Source organism: Cololabis saira, chromosome 15 (genome assembly GCF_033807715.1).
Source record: "Cololabis saira isolate AMF1-May2022 chromosome 15, fColSai1.1, whole genome shotgun sequence".
Taxonomy (NCBI): Eukaryota; Metazoa; Chordata; class Actinopteri; order Beloniformes; family Belonidae; genus Cololabis; species Cololabis saira.
In genome coordinates, this window is record NC_084601.1 from 36,917,611 (window position 1) to 36,942,041 (window position 24,431).

General features: G+C 46.1%; 1 pseudogene and 3 gene segments (V, D, J or C); 1 reads left to right on the top strand and 3 right to left on the bottom strand.

The window, feature by feature from the left end:
• Window positions 1-9,951: 9,951 nt before the first annotated feature.
• Window positions 9,952-10,450, bottom strand: LOC133460895 (Ig kappa chain V region 3381-like). The segment is given in 2 exon segments: window positions 9,952-10,289; window positions 10,399-10,450. Coding segments are annotated over 2 exon segments (390 nt in total).
• Window positions 10,451-12,084: 1,634 nt separating this feature from the next.
• Window positions 12,085-16,358, bottom strand: LOC133460896 (uncharacterized; annotated as a pseudogene).
• A 3,708-nt stretch (window positions 16,359-20,066) lies between these two features.
• Window positions 20,067-21,257, top strand: LOC133460897 (Ig kappa-b4 chain C region-like). The segment is given in 3 exon segments: window positions 20,067-20,087; window positions 20,169-20,250; window positions 20,935-21,257. Coding segments are annotated over 3 exon segments (426 nt in total).
• A 2,417-nt stretch (window positions 21,258-23,674) lies between these two features.
• LOC133460898 (Ig kappa chain V region 3547-like) lies at window positions 23,675-24,165 on the bottom strand. The segment is given in 2 exon segments: window positions 23,675-24,006; window positions 24,114-24,165. Coding segments are annotated over 2 exon segments (384 nt in total).
• Window positions 24,166-24,431: the final 266 nt, after the last annotated feature.

Consider the following 24,431-nt stretch of genomic DNA (forward strand, 5'->3'; position numbering starts at 1 on the left):
ACTGCTAAAGAAAGTAATACTTAGCTCATATACTGCAGTTTATTAAATTAAATCCAATTATTGGGAAAAACAAGATTATAATTTACATTCAGCCATGATGGAGGTAAGTTAATCCAACGTTCATTATGGATCAGATGAATAGTTTTTATATCCATACACCTCTCTGATGTCTTGACATATTTCAAATAAAATCTGTTGTTCTTGAAAGTTGATTTTCTTGAGCATAAACCCCAAAATTGGAGACAATAGTCTGAATCAGTTGTGTCTTTGTCATAAATGAAGACAAATTATGATTAAATGTTTTCATGGGAATCATAAGTTTCCTAAATCTTCTCCAAAAAAGACTTTTATGACTCTGTGAGAAGGTGAACATGTCCACTTCTCCCCTTCATGAACTCCTGGACTTCTATTTCATCAATGTGTGCTGGTCACTGTCATGGTTGGGATTCTGTTTTCAGTTTTGTCAACATGGTGTTGTATTAAAGACTTTTCATCCTCCATCTTTCATGTGTCATGTCCATAAACCGGTTTGTACAGTTAGTTACCTTGATACCTTCTCTGTGTTTGTCTCTTGTCCACGTCCCATTACGGATGTGTCTCCACAGTGGGACAGGGTTTTTATATTATTCCCACTAGTGGAGGGGCCAAGACACGAGGTGGAACAGGGGAAGTTGTGGAGCTAATTTGTACTAATTTATTGTCATTTTTCATGTTGGGGATTCTCCTGGTTTGTATTATTTAGGTTTGGAGTAATCATAGTGTGGCAGGTCGGGTGTTGCTCTGCTCCACCCCCTCCCACTCAATCAGCATCACAGGTGCTTGATTGTTAATCAGCATCACCTGTTAAGTACTGCGCTCCTGCAGGTCTCATCCTCTCTCTGGCATTGACCTGGAAAGGACCTGTGTCGGCTTGCTCCAGTTTGGCGTGCTCTGTTAGCTTGGTCTTGGCATGATTAGTGTGTGGTTGTTCACAAGGTAAGTGTAGGTGTCAACGTTATGCAACGTGTGGCACATTCTGGTGTAACAACCGCCGTGATTATGTTCTCAGTGTTGGCCGTGTCAGTTGGGTTGCAGCTGGAGGAAGTGTGGTGTCCCCTCTCTCTGCTGTTTTGCAGACTGGGACTGGATCTAGAGTGTTAAAGCTCTCTTTATCGGTACGCATGCTCTTTTTTTATTCATCTCTGTTGGCTAGTAGCCCTGTGCTAACAGCTTTTGCCCTCTGCTCTGTCCTGCTGTAGCTGTGGAATCTGCAGAAGTTTTCTCTCCTCCTGCGCTCCTAGGATCCACTGCACAGCTTATTGCTGACCATCACAGCCATCCAAGTCAAACCTCCGCGGCCTCCAGCCTTGGTGCGGCCGCTCCGTTTTCGCTCCGTTTTCGCTCCGTTTTCACTCAGTTTTCACTCTGACTTCCACGCTATTTTAATTCTGGTTGCGGCTCTCCACGCATCAGACGGAAGCCCCACCGCAATTGTTGTGTTTCTTTGTTTGTTGGTTTATTTCTTTTTGTTTATTTTTGGCTAATTATTAATTTGCTTTCTGGTTCCTCCTTGGGCCAGCTGTTTAGAGCATTTTTCTTTGTTTATTTATTTTCTTTTTTTTTGAGTCACATCTGGTTATGTTTAGTTTTTGGTTACATGTCTGATTTTGTTATTTAGCTATGGGTTGCCACCCATAGCTGAGTTACTATTTAAGTATTTCTGTTTACCTTAAAACAATTACTTTGTATTCTTTATGTTGGTCTGCATGTGGGTGTGAATGTTGTGAGAGTGTTTTAGAATAGTCCATTTTAAACATTTGTATAATCCAACCCTTGAGTGTCACTTCCCCTAATTTTGTTTCTTTTCCCCCTGGACAGGAGCTGGGTAGTGCGTGGCAGACTCCCTGGTGGTGGTCCCCATCTCACATCCTTTAAGTTGCTGTGGCACGTGGTGGTTTGGTTTGTAGTGTTGTGTGTTTTAAGTTTCTTTAATCTGTCCGCCTCCCTGAGTTTGGCCCTGCTCCCCTTTTTTTGTTTATTTTCCCCTTAAACTACTGGTTTTAGCAGACACTCGGGTTGAAAAGAACATGTTCATTTTAAACTATTGTTAAATAAAAGTAATTTATATATCTTTGGAAGTCCGTCTCATGTACTCTTTTAACTTAGTGTAACGAATCTGTGTGACCTCATAGTAGACCGAGTCGAGTTTAATTCCTGGGGTGCAATTCCCCAGGTGGCGTTGTTGGACAACTTCCCCCTCTGCACTACGTCTCGCCACAAATTGGCATTGTTGGCAGGATACACTGTTAGAGGACAGAGACGTGACTTCCATTTTTTTTTTTTTTGTTTATTAGGGTGAAATTGTTTTTTTTGGTGTGTGCGGGCAGCAGTGAAGACGGAGCGGCAGCATCTTTCTTTTTCCTTCTTCCTTTTTGTTTTTGCCAGTGGTAACACAGGTCTCCATTTTGAAAGTAGTGGGTGTGGTCTCCGCGGTTTGCCATGGAGGAGGAACTTCAGGAGCTTAGGGAGCTGGTGGCACAGCTTAAAGCAGACAATGAGCAGCTGTCTCGAGCGAGGGATGCTTCTCAGGCCAGTTCCAGCAGAACGGATCCCGCTTCTGTCACTTCAGGTGCTCCTCCAGCTGCAAGTACTAGCGCCACAGCCACTGAACGGTTGGTTGTTATACCTAGAGATCGCAGGTGTCCCATGTTTAACGGCAGAACGGGTATAGGCATAGTTGAGTGGAAGGAAGAAGTACAGGCATGTACACGGGCACGCCACTTCTCTGTTCGTGATCGGGCCTTTTTCATTCTTGACCATCTAGAAGGGGAAGCCAGAGAGGAGATCAAATATCGGCCCCGTGTGGAGAGGGAAGACCCAGACCAGGTTTTAGCTATCTTGACTGAGCTTTTTGGCTGTGTTCAGTCATACGTAACCCTGCAGCAATCTTTCTTCTCTCGAAAGCAGCAGGAAGGGGAGACGCTGTTGGAGTTTTCCCTGGCTCTGATGGCCCTGATGGAGCGTGTCAAACATTCTGCACCAGATGATTTGCCAAATGCTGAAATTCTTCTTCGCGACCAGTTCGTAGAGCATGTGCTAGATGGTGCCCTTCGCAGGGAATTGAAGCAGTACGTTCGCCGCCATCCCACTGCTTCTTTGCTTGAGACACGTGGAGAGGCCATTAGATGGGAGAGGGAAGGGTCTCCAAGGGAGGCTAGGGAACGTAGCCACTCTCTTCCTTCGGCCTATGGTCTTCAGTATGGGGTCCAGGGTAGCTCTCGCCCCGCCCCACTTGTCTCACCCCATGATTCAGAGTTGAGTGAAGTGAAGATGCTCTTGAAGCGTCAGCAGGAACAGCTTGACCAGTTGACTCGGACCATGGCTTCGTTTCAGGCTCGTCCCTTTCCAGCACGGCCTCCTCGCAACGGTCCTGTGATCTGCCGAAGGTGTCAACAGCCAGGTCACTATGCCAGCGATTGTGATGGGGAGCGGGTCCCCCCCCATCCCCGTACTGGTTCTGCCACTGGTCGGTCTCTTACTGTGGCTGGGTTTTCGCGCTTTGCACCCCAGTCGGAAAACTGAAGCCCGCTGAGCTGAGGAGCCAAAGCTCAGATGGGGAGGTTGGAGGCTCGCAACAAGACCTCATCGGTCGAATAATGGCGCCCTGCCCACATATCGATGTTCTGATGGGTGGGACCACTGTCTCGTGCTTGTTGGACAGCGGGTCCATGGTGTCCACGATTCCTGAAAGTTTCTTTGTTGAACATTTTGCACCATGGGGCCAAGAGCGCCTTCAGTCTTGTAATTGGCTGCAGCTGCGAGCAGCCAACGGTCTTTGTATTCCTTACATTGGCTATTTAGAGCTGGATGTCACTTTGTGTGGGAAGGTGGTCCCTGGTTGTGGGGTCTTAGTGGTAAAAGACCCTCCCGGGGCTGCATCTGTTGCCCCTGGGATTTTGGGGAGCAACATCATCCGTCGATGTTATCGGGAACTCTTTGAGGTGTATGGTCCTGCTCTTTTCGATGCTCCCTCAGTGGTTCAAGCTCCAGTGCCTGTCCTTGAAGCTTTACAACGGTGCCATCAGGCCACCACAGAACCCCAGAGGAACCTCAAGGGTTTCGCCAGGGTCCGCGGTAGATGGGCGGTACGCATACCTGGTGGGGTAATGAAGCTTGTGGCCGCCACTTGTCCAGAACAGCTGGCTGGTCAGGCTGTGCTGTTTGAACCAACAGAGTCCCGCCTACCTGCAGGGTTATTGTTGTCTCCTTGCCTTGTCCAAGTCATTCGTGGTACAGCTTATGTCCCAGTGGTCAATGTGGGAACAACTGATGTCCGCCTTCACCCACGTACTGGTCTTGGTTCCCTGAGTAGGGCCCAGGTTGTCAGCTTACCTGCTGGTGTGACTGAGGTGAAGCCCACTATAGCCTCAATCTCATCGCAGGCAGCTTCTGGTGTGGCACCGGGCGTCCAAGCCATGGACCTGTCTGCTTTGACAGAACAAGAACAGATGGGTGTACATGCTTTGTTGCAGAGGTATCAGTCAGTTTTCTCGAACCATGAAGGGGACTTGGGTTGTACTAACCTCATTTTGCACGAAATCCCCTTGCTTGACGAGGCTCCAGTGAGACAGCGGTACCGAAGAATCCCCCCCTCGGAGTATGAGGAGGTGAAGGCTCACATTGATCAGTTGCTTGAAGCCAAAGTGATCCGGGAAAGCAACAGCCCCTTTGCTTCTCCCATTGTCCTTGTCCGTAAAAAGGATCGTAGTCTCCGCATGTGCGTTGACTACCGCCTACTTAATAGAAAAACACGGAAGGACGCATTCCCTCTACCTCGCATTGAGGAGAGCCTTGATTCACTTGCCGGAGCTTGCTGGTTTACCACTCTTGACTTGGCGAGTGGCTATAATCAGGTCCCTGTTGCTGAGCAAGACAAGCCGAAGACCGCCTTTTGTACACCTTTCGGGCTCTTTGAATGGAACAGGATGCCATTTGGCTTGTGCAATGCGCCAAGCACCTTTCAAAGGCTCATGCAGAGGATGTTTGGAGATCAACAGTGCCAGTCCCTGCTCTTGTACTTAGATGATATTGTTGTCTTTTCTTCTTCTGTTTCACAACACTTGCAGCGACTGGAAGTGGTCCTCAGTCGGCTGCAGAGAGAGGGTTTGAAGGTGAAACTTGAGAAATGTGCCTTTTTTCAAAAAGAGGTTCGCTACCTGGGGCATATCATCTCCAATCAAGGAGTTTCCACAGACCCTGCCAAGATTGAGGCTGTGGCGAAATGGCAGAGGCCCCGCCATGTGTCAGAGCTGCGCTCGTTCTTGGGGTTCGCTAGCTATTACAGGCGGTTTGTGGAGGGGTTCGCTAAGCTGGCGGGCCCTTTGCATCAGTTGGTGGCAAAACTCGCAGGTACCAAGTCAAAGCAAGGATCTGGGCAGGATCTGAGCTCTGCATGGACACCCCAGTGCGAGCAAAGTTTTGAAGCCTTAAAGGCAAAGTTGGTTTCAGCCCCAGTATTGGCTTATGCCGATTTTTCACGTCCATTCATTTTGGAAACGGATGCAAGTTATAGTGGCCTTGGCGCCGTCCTTTCACAGGAGACTGATGATGGTATTCGACCGGTTGCTTACGCAAGTAGAGGGCTTCGACCCACAGAACGCAACATGGAAAATTACAGTTCGATGAAGCTGGAGTTCCTTGCACTTAAATGGGCAATGGGAGAAAAGTTTCGGGAGTATTTGTTGGGACACAAATGTGTGGTTTTCACAGACAACAATCCGTTGAGCTACCTCAATTCAGCTAAGTTGGGAGCCACAGAGCAGAGGTGGGCCTCCCAACTTGCTGTCTTTGATTTTGAAATCAGGTATCGCTCCGGACGCATCAACAGGAATGCTGATGCGCTCTCCCGCCAGTATTTATCGGGGTCTAGCTTGGCTGAACATGTCTTACCGGGCACTTCGGTTCCATCATTCTCTCAGCCAGCTGCAGTCTCCGCCCCAGTGGTACCTGCTGCCCAGGCGATGGTGTCTGTCTTCCGGAGTCATTCTCCAGCGGACCTTCGTTCTTTGCAAGAGATGGATCCTCTGTTGTGTGATCACGTTCTGCCCTTTTGGAAGAGGCGGGCTAAGCCTACTTGTGAAGAGAGGAAACAACTTCCCGCTTCCGCTTTGACGATCCTAAAACAGTGGGACCGCTTGGTCGAACAGGAGGGCGTGCTGTACCGCCGGACCTTCCGTTCGGACGGAGGTGAAGAATGCTTCCAGCTTGTTTTACCTGCTGTCCTTAAAAAGGAGATCCTTACCCAGTTGCACCAAGACCATGGCCATCAGGGTATTGAGCGTACCACGGAATTGGTGCGGCAACGCTGTTACTGGCCGGGGATGTCCGTTGACATCAAACAGTGGGTCCAGACATGTGAGCGTTGCCAAGTTGCTAAAGATTCAGGGTCAGTGCCCCATAGTTTTATGGGCCATGTTCTGGCGTCTCGGCCGAACGAGATTGTCGCCATCGACTTCACGTTGTTGGAACCTTCACGGAACGGGTTGGAAAATGTCTTGGTAATGACCGATGTGTTCAGTAAATACACAGTGGCAATTCCAACACGAGATCAGCAGGCAGCGACTGTGGCTCGAGTCCTGCTGACCGAATGGTTTTTTCGGTTTGGTGTGCCAAATCGCATTCATTCCGATCAGGGTCGGAACTTTGAGAGTTCCCTGATCCAACAACTGTGTCGCTTGTACGAGGTCAATAAATCACGAACCACTCCTTACCATCCGGCCGGCAACGGGCAGTGTGAACGTTTTAACAGAACTCTCCATGACCTCTTGCGGACTCTACCAGTCTCCCGGAAGCGGGATTGGGTTTCTTGTCTCCCACAAGTATTGTTTTGTTATAACACTACGCCACATCAAAGTACAGGTGAGTCTCCTTTCTTTTTGATGTTCGGTCGGGAACCTAGGCTCCCTGTGGACTTCCTTTTGGGCCGAGTTCAGGATGCTGAGCCAGGGGAAGTACAGGACTGGATGACCGAACATCAGGCGAGGCTCAAGGTTGCATTTGAGAATGCTCGTGGTAGGCTGTTGGCGGCTGCAGGTCGACGAAAAGAGCGACACGACCAGCATGTTCGAGAGGCTCCTTTGCAGGTGGGCCAGCACGTCTACCTCCGAGATCTTGGTGTTAGGGGTCGACACAAGCTTCATGACAAATGGAGCTCCGTCCCCTACCAGGTGCTGAAAGCCCCACCCAGAGATGGGGCAGTTTACACCATTGCCCCTGTGGAAGAGTTGCATAGGGCTCGGCAGGTGCACCGAGACATGCTGAAGCCCCTGGTCGTGTCTGGTACCCATCTTCCTAGGGCGCCGCTTCCACCAGCTTTGGCAGCGCCTGCAGCCTCCCCAGGTTCACCTGAAGGTGGTGAACTATGGTTTTTGGTCCGTGACACTGTTTCACCCTCTGCCACCGAGGCGCCAGCCCATCCCTGTCATACAGGGCCAGCTGTGATGACATCAAGTATTGAGCCTAATCCTGGCACCACTGCAGAACCAGAACATCTTCGCTCTGTGTCCCTTCCCTCTACTGGTCAGTCCAGTCTGCCTCAGTCAGTCTTGCGTCGGACCGGCCGTTCCACCGCCGGTCAACACCCCAATGTTCATCGCCTTCCCCAGTCTGTTGGCACTAGGGGTAACGCAGTGCCTGAACCTTCACAGCCAGTGGTAAATTCGCAGTCTGTTCTGTTTAGGCCTTGGTCCTAGTTTGGTGTATTTCCTGGTGTAGTCCGTCGTCGGGGCGACGACGAAGAAAGCGGGGGTGGAATGTGGCAGGTCGGGTGTTGCTCTGCTCCACCCCCTCCCACTCAATCAGCATCACAGGTGCTTGATTGTTAATCAGCATCACCTGTTAAGTACTGCGCTCCTGCAGGTCTCATCCTCTCTCTGGCATTGACCTGGAAAGGACCTGTGTCGGCTTGCTCCAGTTTGGCGTGCTCTGTTAGCTTGGTCTTGGCATGATTAGTGTGTGGTTGTTCACAAGGTAAGTGTAGGTGTCAACGTTATGCAACGTGTGGCACATTCTGGTGTAACAACCGCCGTGATTATGTTCTCAGTGTTGGCCGTGTCAGTTGGGTTGCAGCTGGAGGAAGTGTGGTGTCCCCTCTCTCTGCTGTTTTGCAGACTGGGACTGGATCTAGAGTGTTAAAGCTCTCTTTATCGGTACGCATGCTCTTTTTTTATTCATCTCTGTTGGCTAGTAGCCCTGTGCTAACAGCTTTTGCCCTCTGCTCTGTCCTGCTGTAGCTGTGGAATCTGCAGAAGTTTTCTCTCCTCCTGCGCTCCTAGGATCCACTGCACAGCTTATTGCTGACCATCACAGCCATCCAAGTCAAACCTCCGCGGCCTCCAGCCTTGGTGCGGCCGCTCCGTTTTCGCTCCGTTTTCGCTCCGTTTTCACTCAGTTTTCACTCTGACTTCCACGCTATTTTAATTCTGGTTGCGGCTCTCCACGCATCAGACGGAAGCCCCACCGCAATTGTTGTGTTTCTTTGTTTGTTGGTTTATTTCTTTTTGTTTATTTTTGGCTAATTATTAATTTGCTTTCTGGTTCCTCCTTGGGCCAGCTGTTTAGAGCATTTTTCTTTGTTTATTTATTTTCTTTTTTTTTGAGTCACATCTGGTTATGTTTAGTTTTTGGTTACATGTCTGATTTTGTTATTTAGCTATGGGTTGCCACCCATAGCTGAGTTACTATTTAAGTATTTCTGTTTACCTTAAAACAATTACTTTGTATTCTTTATGTTGGTCTGCATGTGGGTGTGAATGTTGTGAGAGTGTTTTAGAATAGTCCATTTTAAACATTTGTATAATCCAACCCTTGAGTGTCACTTCCCCTAATTTTGTTTCTTTTCCCCCTGGACAGGAGCTGGGTAGTGCGTGGCAGACTCCCTGGTGGTGGTCCCCATCTCACATCCTTTAAGTTGCTGTGGCACGTGGTGGTTTGGTTTGTAGTGTTGTGTGTTTTAAGTTTCTTTAATCTGTCCGCCTCCCTGAGTTTGGCCCTGCTCCCCTTTTTTTGTTTATTTTCCCCTTAAACTACTGGTTTTAGCAGACACTCGGGTTGAAAAGAACATGTTCATTTTAAACTATTGTTAAATAAAAGTAATTTATATATCTTTGGAAGTCCGTCTCATGTACTCTTTTAACTTAGTGTAACGAATCTGTGTGACCTCATAGTAGACCGAGTCGAGTTTAATTCCTGGGGTGCAATTCCCCAGGTGGCGTTGTTGGACAACTTCCCCCTCTGCACTACGTCTCGCCACAATAGGGAATTGTATTGTTGTCTTATTTTGATGAGGCGCTTTATTCGGTTACGTCTGTTTGTTGGTAGAATATAAAGGAGAAAAGATGTTTTCTGAACTACAAACCATCTTTCTGTCATTTATTTTTCCACCTGGAACTCAAAGGCCACGTTCCAGCTAGTGGGCGGGGAAGCTTGGTATCTCACACACTCTTTCACCATTCAGGTAAAAAAAAGAAGAAAGAAACGTTCGAATCATAAAATAAAGTAAAGTAAAATAAAGATAGTAAGAGCTGTAATCAGTAATATATTGATGAGAATGTATTATTTGTGTGTGTGTGTGTGTGTGTGTGTGTGTGTGTGTGTGTGTGTGTGTGTGTGTGTGTGTGTGTGTGTGTGTGTGTGTGTGTGTGTGTGTGTGTGTGTGTGTGTGTGTGTGTGTGTGTGTGTGTGTGTGTGTGTGTGTGTGTGTGTGTGTGTGTGTGTGTGTGTGTGTGTGTGTGTGTGTGTGTGTGTGTGTGTGTGTGTGTGTGTGTGTGTGTGTGTGTGTGTGTGTGTGTGTGTGTGTGTGTGTGTGTGTGTGTGTGTGTGTGTGTGTGTGTGTGTGTGTGTGTTCAGTGAAGTGTATCAGTCAGTTCAGTTTCTGTTCAGTCTGACTGAGGGAGGTTTTTGTACGACTGTTTTTCACTGTGTGAACACATACAGACTGTTGATGTTGTGAACACTCTGACAGTAATAAACTGCTGCATCTTCAGTCTGAATTCCACTGATGGTCAGACTGAAGTCAGAGTTTGATCCAGTGCCTGTAAAACGACTTGGTGTCCCTGATTGTCTGGTGGTAGCCCAATAAATGAGCAGTTTAGGAGTTCCTCCATCTCTCTGTTGGTACCAGGATAAGCGTTGGCCCGAGCTGTCAGCATACCGGTAAACATTCTGACTGGTTTTACAGCGGATGGTGACGGAGCCTCCCAGAGCAGAAGTCACTGATCCAGGCTGAGTCACTGTGATCTGACCTCTGGACTCTGAGGATACAGAGACACAAACAGAAAAAACAGCTTCATGGTTTTGTCAGCTTCATTCCAGAGGGACAGATGTTCATAGAGGAGAGGAGTTGGATTCTCTGGACTTTACCTGTGAAGCAGCAGCAGAGGAGAGTCCAGATGAGGATGCAGATCAGAGTCATGTTTTTGATGAGGAGGATTTCTGTGTCTTCTGTTGTCATGAAGGACAGCTGTCAGTCATCCAGAGTTCAAGTGTCAGGACTATAAACTCTCCCAGATCACTGGAGCGTGGTGCTGCTGATGCAAAGTGCTTCTATGGAAATGTTCCCACTGACTCCAGCAGAGACTTCATATCTCTGATGATGATGATGATGATCATCAATAGATCAATAGGTTCACAATATCAAGAAGGTGTAAAGTTTTACAACATATGTTTAAACAAGTTTATACAGATTAACTCTTCAGAATATGTATTTTATTATCTGTTAATTTCTTGGGAGTAGGAACGATTGCTGACTCAGCATTTATACAATGAAGCCATTTTTGAAAAATTATGAGTAAACTTTTCTCTGCTGCAGGAGGTTATAATATTTGGTGCATAGGTCTGAGATGATTAAAGAATGGATCTGAATGAATTTGAAACCTTCCGTGCTGAAATGTTCAGATTTCAATTATCTGACAGTATTAAATCGACAAGAGTGTCATTATCATATTTCCCTCCTGGACAAACAGAGTAATTTGCTCTAAATTGTCGACCCGTAAACCTCCTAGCCGGATTTTTGCATTAACTCAAGCTCATGTTAATGTACAGTTCATAAATTGCCTTTGTGTATTGTCACAAACCGGGCCAGTAAGTGACAAAAAGGGAGTCCACACAAGGAGTATCAATTCAAAAAAAATGTAATTGTATTAATAAATCATTAAAGTAAAAATTAAATCAAAGTAAACCAAAAAGTACCTGTAGGTTTAAATGTAGGGTGTCAGTCATGTATGCTGTGTGTGGGTGAATGAAGTAAACTGAGTGCAAGTGTTGTACGCAGGAGGAAAGAATACTTAGTTCCCCATGGCAGGTGGAAACCCAAGCCCAGGTCTGGGAGCAGCAAGAGACACTGCAGGACTAGAGAGTTAGTAATACACTGACTCACAAAAACACACAGGTGAGGCCAATTGGGCTGACGACCTGCCCACAACTTCCATCCAGGAAGCAGAATGGCCAATTAGTATGGATATATATATATATATATATATATATATATATATATATATATATATATATAGATACAGTAATAAATGTTTCAGGCGGTCCCTTTAAATACAAATGAGGCAGAGGAAGAAGGTGTTACCAGCCTGTTACCAGTGTCTTGTTCACCAGCCCAGTGCAGTGAGGTCTCCGATTGCGGCCGGAAAACCTCTTCCACAGCTGGAGAGGGGATAATGGCTCCTAGATGGACTCCGCTAACTCACTTCTAGCCCTGCTTGCGCAGCAGCCTTGCCCTACAGCCCCACTGATTGTCTTCGCCGCCGGCAGCCCTAACCAGCTGCGATCGGCACCCTCCCCGCAGGATTAATTGAGCCAAAAACAGTTCGCTTGGCTGGGCTAAGCCCAATAGCAATCACCAAGCTCCTCTCCAGTCACACTGTTCCACACTGACTGAGCTCTTTTAAAGGCTCACCTCTTGCCGCTCACCTCTTGCCACACAGGTGCTGCCACTCAGGCAATCAGTGCTCTACAGCAGCACTACTGCTCCTCTCCTCCCCATAAACCCACCAAACTTCACTACACTCTCCCCTCCCTTAAAGTTGACTCGTCCCTGAGTCAGGAAATCTCATAATCCCGCGCCCACACTGGGGGTCTTCTCTTTCGCTGAGGGCACGGGTCCTGGGATCTCTGCTCCAAACTGCCACTTTGTGCTCCCTCCTGGTTTGGCAGAGGCCCCTCTGCTGATGCTGGTTCTGGAGGCTGGTGGCCACTTGACACCCCCTCCTCTGCAGCTGCTTGCCCTCCCTCCTCGGGGTCGTTGGCTGGCATCCGTGGGGGTGATGGTCTCTCTGACGGATCCCTCTCCCGTCCCAATGTGGCCATCGGCTCTGGTACACGCCATGGAACCCACGTGGAATGGCTACTCGCCTCTGGCTGACAGACTGGCCTTTTCCCCCTTGGTGCTGCTTTCCCCACGGGCCTGGCCATCTCTGGTACGGGAGAAAGACAGGGTTTAAGTCTATTGAAATGCACCGTCATCTCAGCCCCACCATCCACTAGCTTCAGCCGATACAAGACATCTGTCAGTCTTTCCACCACTCTGTAGGGACCTTTGAACCGCCTCTGCAACTTAGGACAGATACCCTTACGCCTGGCCTTAGAACGGACCCACACCAGCTCCCCCTCAGCATAATACTGGCATTGAGCCCTAACATTGAATGCCTCTTTCTGCCTCTCTGATGCCTTGGTCTGGTGTTTTCTTACTGCCCCCAACACTGTCGACAACGTGTCCCTTAACCGAGACACATAGTCTGTCACGTTTACAGCACTTCCCCTTTCCCCTACATCTAACATGATGTCCAGGGGAAGCACCATCTCCTGCCCAAACACCACTTTAAAAGGTGTAAATCCAGTACTGGAGTGAACACTGCTCCTATATGCCAACATCACATAGGGCAAGAGTGCATCCCAGTTCATTTGATTTTCTTCCACAAATAGGGAAAGCATAGAAAGCAAGGTGCGATTAAACCTTTCAACCATCCCATCAGACTGCGGGTGGTAAGGCGATGTTCGGGTCTTTTGAATATTTAACAACTGGCACATTTCCTTGAACAAGATAGACTCAAAATTTCGCCCTTGATCCGTATGCACGGTGCGAGGGGCTCCCAGTCGACAGACTCAACCCTCTACCAAAACCTTAGCCACAGTCTGTGCCTCCTGATTTGGGATGGCCTCTGTCCACTTAGAGAAATAATCCCCAATAACTAAGATGTACTTATTACGACTTGCCGTCTCTGGCAATGGCCCCAAAATGTCCATTGCCACTCGTTCAAAGGGCCTTGAAACTGTTGTTAACTGAAGGGGAGCACACGGCAGTGGACCACTCAACTTACGGGAGCCGCAATCCTTACACTCTCTACACCAACGTCTCACATCGTTAAACCAGCCGGGCCAATAGAAGCGGTCCTTGACTTTGGGCTGCATCTTCTGTATACCCAAATGACCCGCCGTCACAGAGTTGTGTAGCTGTTTCAACACCTAAGGGACTAAAGAACTTGGGAGCACTACCTGCACCTGTTTAGCTGCATCAGAATTAGCTAGCGGTATTCTAACCAGCCTGCCCTCTTGCATCTGCATCTGACTCCACACTGGTGCAAACTTTTTAAGTTAATTTGGGAGCTCTCTGTGCTGCACCTGCGTCTTTTCCCCCATTAGAGAAATTATTTTTGTTATTTCACCATCTTCTTTTTGAGCATCTCTCAGCTCATCTAATTCCTCCAAGCCACATTGATTCTGGGACTCTCTAGGTAGCACAGCACATATAGGATGGGTTACTGGAGAGGATGCCACTTCCACTTGCTCCGGAGGCACCAGTTCATTTGAAAGAAATGCTGGAAGCCTAGAAAGTGCATCCGCATTTGAATGGACTCGGCCTGGGCGGTGCACGATCTTATACTGGAAGTTGGCCAGCTGCTCTAACCATCTGGCCAACGGCCCCTCCAATTCTTGGAAATTATGCAGCCATCTCAAGGACCCATGGTCTGTCCTCAACACAAACTCTTTGCCCAACAAATAATGTTTAAAGTGTTTCGTGAAGGCAACCATGCTCAGCAGTTCTTTTTTTGTAGTGGCATATTTTCTCTGCTGTTTTGTCAGAGCCCGGCTGGCATAGGCTATGACTCGCTCATATCCTGCCTCTTCCTGTGACAACACTGCGCCAAGGCCAGCATCACTGGCATCTGTGTCCAGAATAAATGTCTTGTGTGGATCTGGATATGCCAGAATGGGGGCCGACATCAAACTTGCCTTAAACTTCTCAAAGGCTGCCTGACATTCATCTGTCCATTTGAATCGCCTCCCTTTTTCAGTCAACTGATGTAGAGGACAAGCAATCTCAGAAAACCCCTTCACAAATATCCTATAATAAGAGGCCAGTCCCACAAAACTTTTCACCTCTGTCTGGTTCTTAGGGACAGGCCATTGACGGACTGCTTCCACTTTTGCTGGATCTGCTTCTACACCCTGGGCTGAAATAACATGTCCCAAGTACTGCACCTGTGGTGAAAATAAATTGCACTTTGCAGGTTTCACCTTTAAGTTGGCCTGTTGCAATTTGTTTAGTACCTCATCCAACCGAGACAAATGTTCATGAAACGTGCGTCCAAAGACAATGATGTCATCTAGATAAACTAAACAAGTAGTCCACTGCAGGTCTGCCAACACCAGATCCATTAACCTCTGGAATGTGCCAGGGCTATTGCACAACCCGAAACTCAACACATTAAACTCGAAAAGGCCTTGCTGTGTTATAAAGGCGGTCTTCTGTTTATCTTTCGGGTCTACCTCAACCTGCCAGTAACCACTTGCAAGATCAAGTGTAGAAAACCAGCATACTTTACTTAGGCAGTCCAGAGCATCATCTATACGAGGAAGAGGGTAGGCATCTTTTTGGGTCACTTCATTTAACTTGCGATAATCAATGCAAAAACGCAGACCCCCATCCCGCTTACGGGCCAGGACAACTGGAGCTGCCCAAGGGCTATGAGATGGCCGCACAATGTCATGGTCTAACATCTCTTTAAGATACTCTGCCACTTCCTGCTGTAAATGGAGAGGAATTCGCCGAGGGGGTAACTTAATAGGTTTAGCATTACCCGTATCAATCTGATGCAACGTCAGGTGAGTTCCCAAATCATGATCACCTGTGCTAAAAACTGACAAGCTCCGTCGCAACAAGTCCCGAACAGCAGCCAACTCCTGCACATCAAAACCTTTCTGATGGAGCCCGAGGTGACTTAATAAGGAATCCACCGACCAGGACCCAGATGGAACCCCGGCATTGTCAGTCCCGCCCAAGTGTTCAGCCCTATTTGCAACTTCAATATCTGTATGCAACCTACCTAACTTCATACCTTCCTTTAAGGTCAGGGCCTCATTGGTCACATTAATCACACGGACCGGCACAGAGTCCTGATTGATTGTACAAACGACTCTGGCCACCATGACATTACAGTGATTTGCCACAGAGTCTGAGGGCTCAAGCATCCCAACTCTACCAGGTGCACAAACAGACTCCATTTTCCCCGAAATGATAGTTTCACTTCGGGGGGGAAATCACTGTATCAATGGAAACGATCACTGTTTTAGGTGCATCCATGTCTGCTGGTACCAAGAGGGGGAGCAATTTGCCCATTACCCGGCATTCCTTTCTACCAAAATCCAGCAATGCCCCATATTTGGTCAAAAAGTCAAACCCAAGGAGGATTTCCTGAGCGGGCACATCTGCAACCAAAAATGCTGCAACCAAAGCCAAGGAATCCAGCTGACAGACTGTCTGCCACTTCCCCAGAATTACCCCCCCCCCCCCATTTGCAGCAGCCACATCTCCTATGTACCCCATCAGCTCTGACCCCCATTGTCATGTCAAGCCATAAACTTTTTGGGATAATGGAGAGGTTTGCACCACTGTCGACCAATAGCAAGGTTTCCACTCCCCCTACTTTCCCTTTGATATATCCTGCACCACCCAATCTACCAGCAGAGGCCACAGATGTAATTGCATGAGTGGGGGCAGGCAGTTGGCCTGCTATACCTGCCCCCTCTAGTTTTTCCTGTACATAAGGGCAATCACGTTTCCGATGTCTGGTGCAGCCTCACTCCCAACAACCCCCAGCGGCATCTTGTAGCCTATTCCCATTAGGACCACGAGACTGCCCCCCTTGGTTATTCCTTGGGTTCTCAAATTTTGGTGGGGCTATGGGTGCTTGGGTCAACTGTAAGCTTTTAACAGTAGACTGCAGGCAGCGAACTTCCTGCCTCAGTTCCTCCATCATCCCCAGCCCCATTTCCATCTGCACCTCACTGCTAGATTTAGTCACAGACACTCCCATCACTCTAGACTCAGGAGCCAAATGGGTTTTCTCCAAACTCCTTAACAACTCCATTTCTGAAGACAAATTAATGGCCTCTTCTAGAGTTTTTGGTTTGGCAGCTCTCAAATTTACCCGAAAATCTCCTGTAGCAAAGTGTAAAATAAACTGTTCCCTGTCCAGCATATCACGGGTCCTCTCGTCAGCAGTAGGGTATGGCCGAGCTACCAACCTTCTCAGAGAATTACCAAATCCCTGGCACTTTCATTGGGCTGTCGTCGCCTTGATGTAAAACTAGCTCTGCTCCAATCATCACTATCCGAAGGCTCAAAACAACGAGTCAAAGCAGATTTTAGCAGTGCATAGTTGCTTTTTGCTACTACTGGCAAGCCACTGTACATATCTCTCGCCCAACCGGCCAACAAGAGAGACATAAACTTCAGTTGAAGTCGCTCTTCCCACTGATTAACCTCTGCAGCCAATTCAAATTGCTCTGACCAATCGGACCATTCACGCCCCACTCCTGTGAATGTCTCTGGCATAAACACAGGCCGAGCTGGCCGCAATACAGAAGGCTGCATATCAGCACCGGTACCATGCTCGCTAGTGGATGGGGTAGACATTTCTCCCCGACCTGCTACTGCTGACTGACTTCCTTCTGCCTCCATACTAACGCCTTACTCCAGAAGAAACAGGGATCCCACCACTGCCACCAGTGTAATAAATGTTTCAGGCGGTCCCTTTACATACAAATGAGGCAGAGGAAGAAGGTGTTACCAATAACAATCTTTATTTAGAACATTTCATTAAGCAGCCTGCTTCAGAACCTGTAAAGGAGCCAGGATAAGTCAGCGGAGTCTCCAAGGGCAGGACTACCCCACTGATTACTGTTCATGCACGTGAATTGGGGAAGAACCAAACACTGGCAACCACTACACACCACTGAGGCACAGCAACAACACACCACTTAAAGTCTTAAGACCAGCTCTCACAACAAGCTAGGACACTGCAAACCCCCCAGGTATCACAAGGGTAAGCAGAGGGCAGCACCCAACCTTCAAACTCCTCCTGTTCTCCCTGATTCCCCCCAAACAGGATTCCCCACTGGCTGTAGCTAAAAACGGTTAAGATCACTCAACCATTCACTACTCAGACACACACAATCAGAAAAAGGAATTTAAAAGACTTAGCTTCCCAAAGGCTCGAGACCCTCCCCCAGGGTCTGAGCTTAGCGCTGGTCTGGCACCAAGAAGTCTCTGTCTCGTTCACCAGCCCAGTGCAGCGAGGTCTCCGATTGCGGCCGGAAAACCTCTTCCACAGCTGGAGAGGGGATAATGGCTCCTAGATGGACCCCGCTAACTCACTTCTAGCCCTGCCTGCGCAGCAGCCTTGCCCTACAGCCCCACTGACTGTCTTCGCCGTCGGCAGCCCCTGGCTGGGCTAAGCCCAATAGCAATCACCAAGCTCCTCTCCAGTCACACTGTTCCACACTGACTGAGCTCTTTTAAAGGCTCACCTCTTGCAGCTCACCTCTTGCCACACAGGTGCTTCCACTCAGGCAATCAGTGCTCTACAGCAGCACTACTGCTCCTCTCCTCCCCATAAACCCACCAAACTTCACTACAATATATATATATACAGTAGGGGTGGGGAAAAAAAATCGATATTTCAATATATTGTTGTGCTCTCTGTTTCAATAAATAATCGATATACTGACGGCTAATATCGATATTTTATTACAACACACATAATGGTTTATGCGGTTGTCACCGCACTATTGTTCAAGCTCTGCCCCGCCCGCCCCCGCTGCCCTCGTGAACAAAACATACGTCGAAGCGGCCGCCTGAGAAACCGGCTCAGAAAATACAGAACGACCGGTTTACTCCGTACAGACAGCGGGCTGAGCAGCACTGTTAATGCTGGAAATTACTTGCTGTTTGAGCCGGTGTTTAAGCTGCCATGTGCGTTAATGTCCGCTCGCACAGACAACCAGCTGCGTTAAGAAACGGACCCTGCTTGCGCTCCACGTGAGGAGAGCGCGTCGTACTGTAATACAAAATTATTCCACTTATTACAGACGCCGTTAAAGTAAATGATCGTCAGTCTTTTTGTGTTATGACGTTTATGCTTTTCACTCTGTAAGTGATCCTCGCTCGTATCCTTCCGTGTCCAGTCAACCGTGTGCTGGGAAAACTTGCAGATCATTGAATCACCAGACACGTTAAGCTTGATTTATGGTTCCGCGTTACACCAACGCAGAGCCTACGCCGTAGGGTACGCAGCTGCGTTGGTGTAACGCGGAACCATAAATCAGCCTTTACACACGGACACGGACACACTCAGACACACGCCCACCCGTGCAAAACCAGTGTTCAGTGCTTTGGATATTTCAGCTTAAATTTCAAAATGTTATGTTAGTTCAATGAAGTTCATATTATTTATATTTATTATAGCTTGTTTGGTTTCTTCTGTTATCGGATACAGTTTGTCATGACATAAGTGAAACATGCCTGATGCTTCATGGCAATATGTGTGTGTGGTGACAGAATAAATTAGACAGGCTAAAAGGATATTGGAAAAGAAGGGATATTGAAAAGCCTATTTGAGTTATTTATTTCACAATAATTATTTGTGAAATTATTATTTGACTAGTTATTTTACAGTCATATAATTCAGGCAACAGCGCAAACATTTTTTTTTAATAACACTAATCCACATCAATATCGGATCAAATCGAATCAAATGGTGATAATAGATTCTGAATCTTAAGAATCGGATCAATTCTTGACATTTTAATAGATACCCAGCCCTAGGAGGCAGTGAGGTACTGTGGAAAATTAAGTTGCTTACTGACTTTTCAGTATTAGAAACAAAGCAGTGCACTGTCCTGGTTTATATAAAACATGTTATCAATGTTCATGCACTTTAATTTGTCCAGCTGTACAGTGTTTACATTTACAAGCCTAGGAGACAGTGAGGAAATATACAAATGCACTTTCTTGTATGAAGGTTTGGCATTGAATAAATGCATAACTACAGACTTTTTCCTTTTTATAGGTATTTTTTCTTTTTCAGTCCCATATATCGTGATATATATCGCTCTTACCGATATATCGATATATCGAATATCGAAAATATCGTGATATTATCGATATCCTGGGCCACATATCGCCAAAGTATCGAATCGGGACTTACCCGTATCGTCCCACCCCTAATATACAGTATATAGTTCTTTTTAATGTAGTGTGTACTTTTGTTGCTACCTTCCATCCATCCATTTGGTCTCAGCTGAAGTCTACAGTATTCCAGTTCTGTTCAGGTCAAAGGTCGTACTCCCTGAATAGTTCACAAGTTCTCAAAAGAAGTCATATTTTTTCATATTTATGATTCTTTTCACCATCTCTGTGTCACAGTAAATAGATTTCTTCTCCTCATGCATAAATTCCTGAGAATATCATTGCAACTAAACACTTTTATTACGTAACTGGACTGTTCAGTTTGTCTACTTTGTCTCTAAAGTGTCCTGCGTGACATCTACTATAAACTTCATATAAATGCCATTGATTATTTGAGTTTTACCTTGTTGCAAAAAATAATCTGGAGTTTTTACAAGTCACAAACTTTGGGAAGTTTTTCAATAAAAGTGTTATTTTCTGTCAAAAGTAAAAGGAAATTTAATTTAAAAAAATGTTGCATCGAAAAATAAAAATGAGTTTGGATCTGTGCTACATGTATAAATACATATTTGTGGTATTGGCTGTTGATTAGAAAAAAATGACATGTTTTGTAGAGTTTGTTTGTTTCAGAGTCAGAGAGCGTGTCTCTCTGCAGTCAGAGGTTTTTGTACGACGGTTTCATCAGTTTGTATCACTGTGGTACACGTTTGGTGGAGGAACCAGACTGGATGTTGGAAGTAAGTTCAAACTGTGTTTAAATTTAAAGAAATATTGTTACTTACCTTCAACATTTCTTCTTTACACTGTTGAAACCTTATGTTTATCTATTTTAACAGTAGTTTTAGTTTCAGGTATCTACTGTATTGTTTATTTAATATCATGTAGTCTAAGTCAGAAGTCGAGTTGAGATATTCAGTAAAATATTGTTGTGTAATTACATTTTTCAAATATTTAGTGTTCAGAAAATATTTAATTGTTTCTCTAAAAGTTATCAGATGTCCAACATAAGAGTTGTTCAGTGATAACTTGAAATTCAGACTTCTTGCACAGATTCAGGATCAAATTGACTGATGAAAATGTTTAAAACCTGTGATCTCTTTTTCTTTCAGTTTTGTTTCACTTCATTTTATCGTTGCTTAGTTTTCTGATTAAAACTTTTATGATAAGTTTGGAGGTTTTAGACTGAGGTTTTGGTACTATTTTAATTTGTCACATTTCAGCTGAAACATGATCATGATTCTCTGTGCTGATCTGCATGAGAGGTTTCTGAAAGGAAGTGAAACAATGTGTTTCTGAGTGACTGATGGAGCAGAAAACATCTGACAGAAACTTCTTCCAGTTCAAAACTCACCTCTCAGTTACGGTGTCCCAGTGTGTGTTGTTGGTGGTTCCTGTCCTCTAACCTGAGTGGTGTCTCCTAGGTGATGTCCGTCCCTCCCTGACAGTCCTGTCCAGTGGGGAGCTGCAGCAGGGGACGGCCACACTCATGTGTCTGGCCAACAAGGGCTTCCCCTCAGACTGGAGTCTGTCCTGGAAGGTGGACGGCAGCAGCAGCAGCAGCAGCTGGGAGGAGAGCAGGAGCCCCGGGGTGCTGCAGGAGGACGGCCACTACAGCTGGAGCAGCACCCTGAGACTCCCTGCAGACCAGTGGACCAAGGTGCTCTCTGTGACCTGTGAGGCCACCCAGGGCTCCCAGACTCCAGTCTCAGAGACCCTGAGGAGAGACCAGTGCTCCCAGTCCTGACCTGACTCCCTGGGACTCTCAACCTGCTTTTACTCTAACACTTCTCTCTTTCTCTGTTTCTTTTTCTCCTGAAATGTTTCAACAGTTATGTTTTCCTTCTTGTTGCATTGATGATGGCTTTAAACAATAAACTCATTCACAAGGTTATTTATGGTCATTGTGCTGATTTCAGTCCAGTACTTTACATGAAATCCATAGTTATCACTTATGTGATGTTACAATAAATATATAAATACCCTTAAAGTAACAACATTTAGATTGAATCATTCCTGAAAAACTGCTAAAGAAAGAAATCCTGAGCTCATATACTGCAGTTTATTATATCTTATACAATTAATTGGAAAAGCAAGATCATAATTTACATTCAGCCATGACGGAGGTAAGTTCATCCAACGTTCATTATAGATCAGATGAATCGTTTTTATATCCATACACCTCTCTGATGTCTTGACATATTTCAAATAAAATCTGTTGTCCTTGAAAGTTGATCCTGAGTTTCCTAAGTCTTCTCCAAAAAAGAATTTCATGACTCTGTGAGAAGGTGAAACTCATTAACAAGGTTATTCATGGTCATTGTGCTGATTTCAGTCCAGTACTTTACATGAAATCTATAGTTATCACTTATGTGTTTGTACAATAAATATCTATATAAGAGGTTACAGCCAAATCTGACCAAACTCACACGCATCACAGACACAGCTGCTAAAATAATCGGTCTCCCCACACCCAACCTCACAGAACTAAATAACAAGTTTCTCACGCCTAGCCATAGTCCAAGACATCAGTCAGCCACTGGACCATCATATCCCCCACTCCCCTCAGGGTGCAGGTTCAGACTCTTCAGTTCAGGAGGGCTGGGCTGGGAAAAGCCTGATCCCTGCAGCCACAGCTGCCCTGAACAGCAGGCCCCGCTCATCTGTCTGCCCGCTTTCTGCTCTCATTTAAGTAGTCTTTGTTGTTATGTCTTTTATTTAGTGTTGGTGTTGATGAAATGCACTGCAAGTGAAGACAAATCTCCCTACGGGACAAATAAAATAAACCTGATCTAATGTTCAGTATCTTTGATTGTGCTGATTGGAGTACAGCTGCTTCAGTGAGGAGTGCAGGTGGAGCGAACTAAGTAAAACCTTTCTTTCTGGGAATTGAAAAGGGGATGTTGCTGATCAATACTGCTAAAATGACATTGATAAAAACATTTCAAATATGATTCATTTGTTAAAAGAGGGGAGGACCCTGCTTAAAAGTACCATGATGGTTAAAGTTGTTAAGACCTGTAATGGTTTATTCCGGAGTGGTTGGAGTCCCGGAGAAGAATGAGGGTTTAAAAGAAGGTGAAAACCCCTACAGTTTTTTTGCCCTGCTGCTGCTGTGTCACTGTGAGGAGCTGTTTTGTCTTCACCACAGGCATGTTGGGACCGCCGCAATTTAATTTAACCTTTATGCTTGTAGGAAATAAACCTCCCTGAGCCTTGGCCTGTAGTGTCTGTCTGCCATCCCTTCCTTATGCTGAGAGAGTCTGGTCTAGTGCTGAGGTGGAAACTACCTTCACCTGAGCCAGGTGTGACACACTTCACCCACTCTGGTGATGCTGCTGTTTCTCAAAACATCAAGAGGTTTACTGCTGAATTAAGTAGCTATCAAGTTTGACAACATGATTTTTTAACAAATATGATACAGATTAACTCTTCAGGACACTTTTCTTTGAATATCTGTTAATTTCTTGGGAGTAGAAAAGATTGGGAGTAGAGATCCATCCATCCATCCATCCATCCATCCATCCATCCATCCATCCATCCATCCATCCATCCATCCATCCATCCATCCATCCATCCATCCATCCATCCATCCATCCATCCATCCATCCATCCATCTGGTCTCAGGGATCAGCTGAACTCTACAGTATTCCAGTTCTGTTCAGGTCAAAGGTCGTACTCCCTGAATTGGTCACCAGATCTCAAAAGAAATCACATTTTAATGTTAAAACTAAGGAAGTGGGTTTCTAAAATCACTCTTAACATTTTGTAAGTTAATACAATTCTTTAAATGTCAAATTTTCAACTATAGAGGGTTATTGGAGAATATTAAAGGACCTTTATTAACTTCATACCTTTTTATTGTAAAAACCAAGAATGAAGTTACTAAATGATGTCACTTGTCACGTAAAGGATTAATGTGTTTTCATTATGACTTAATCTGAATGTCAACAGTTCAACATTGTTAATGTATTGTGTGTGTGTGTGTGTGTGTGTGTGTGTGTGTGTGTGTGTGTGTGTGTGTGTGTGTGTGTGTGTGTGTGTGTGTGTGTGTGTGTGTGTGTGTGTGTGTGTGTGTGTGTGTGCGTGTGTGTTCAGTGAAGTGTATCAGTCAGTTCAGTTTCTGTTCAGTCTGACTGAGGGAGGTTTTTGTACGACTGTTTTTCACTGTGTGAACACATCTTTCCTGTTGATGACATGAAAACTCTGACAGTAATAAACTGCTGCATCTTTAGTCTGAACTCCACTGATGGTCAGAGTGAAGTCAGAGTTTGATCCAGTGCCTGTAAAACGACTTGGTGTTCCTGATACTCGACTGCCATCATTATTAAAGAGCAGTTTAGGAGTTCCTCCATCTCTCCGTTGGTACCAGGCTAACAAGTAGTCGGAGCCATCATAGTAAGCATCTTGACTGGTTTTACATGTGATGGTGACGGAGCCTCCCAGAGCAGAAGTCACTGATCCAGGCTGAGTCACTGTGTACTGACCTCTGGACTCTGAGGAAACAGAGACACAAACAGAAAACAGCTTCATGGTTTTGTCAGCTTCATTTCAGAGGGACAGATGTTCATAGAGGAGAGGAGTTGGATTCTCTGGACTTTACCTGTGAAGCAGCAGCAGAGGAGAGTCCAGATGAGGACGCAGATCAGAGTCATGTTTTTGATGAGGAGGATTTCTGTATCTTCTGTTGTCATAAAGGACAGCTGTCAGTCATCCAGAGTTCAAGTGTCAGGACTATAAACTCTCCCAGATCACTGGAGCGTGGTGCTGCTGATGCAAAGTGCTTCTATGGAAATGTTCCCACTGACTCCAGCAGAGACTTCATAACTCTGATGATGATGATGATGATGATGATGATGATGATGATGATGATGATGATGATGATGATGATGATGATGATGATGATCATCAATAGATCAAT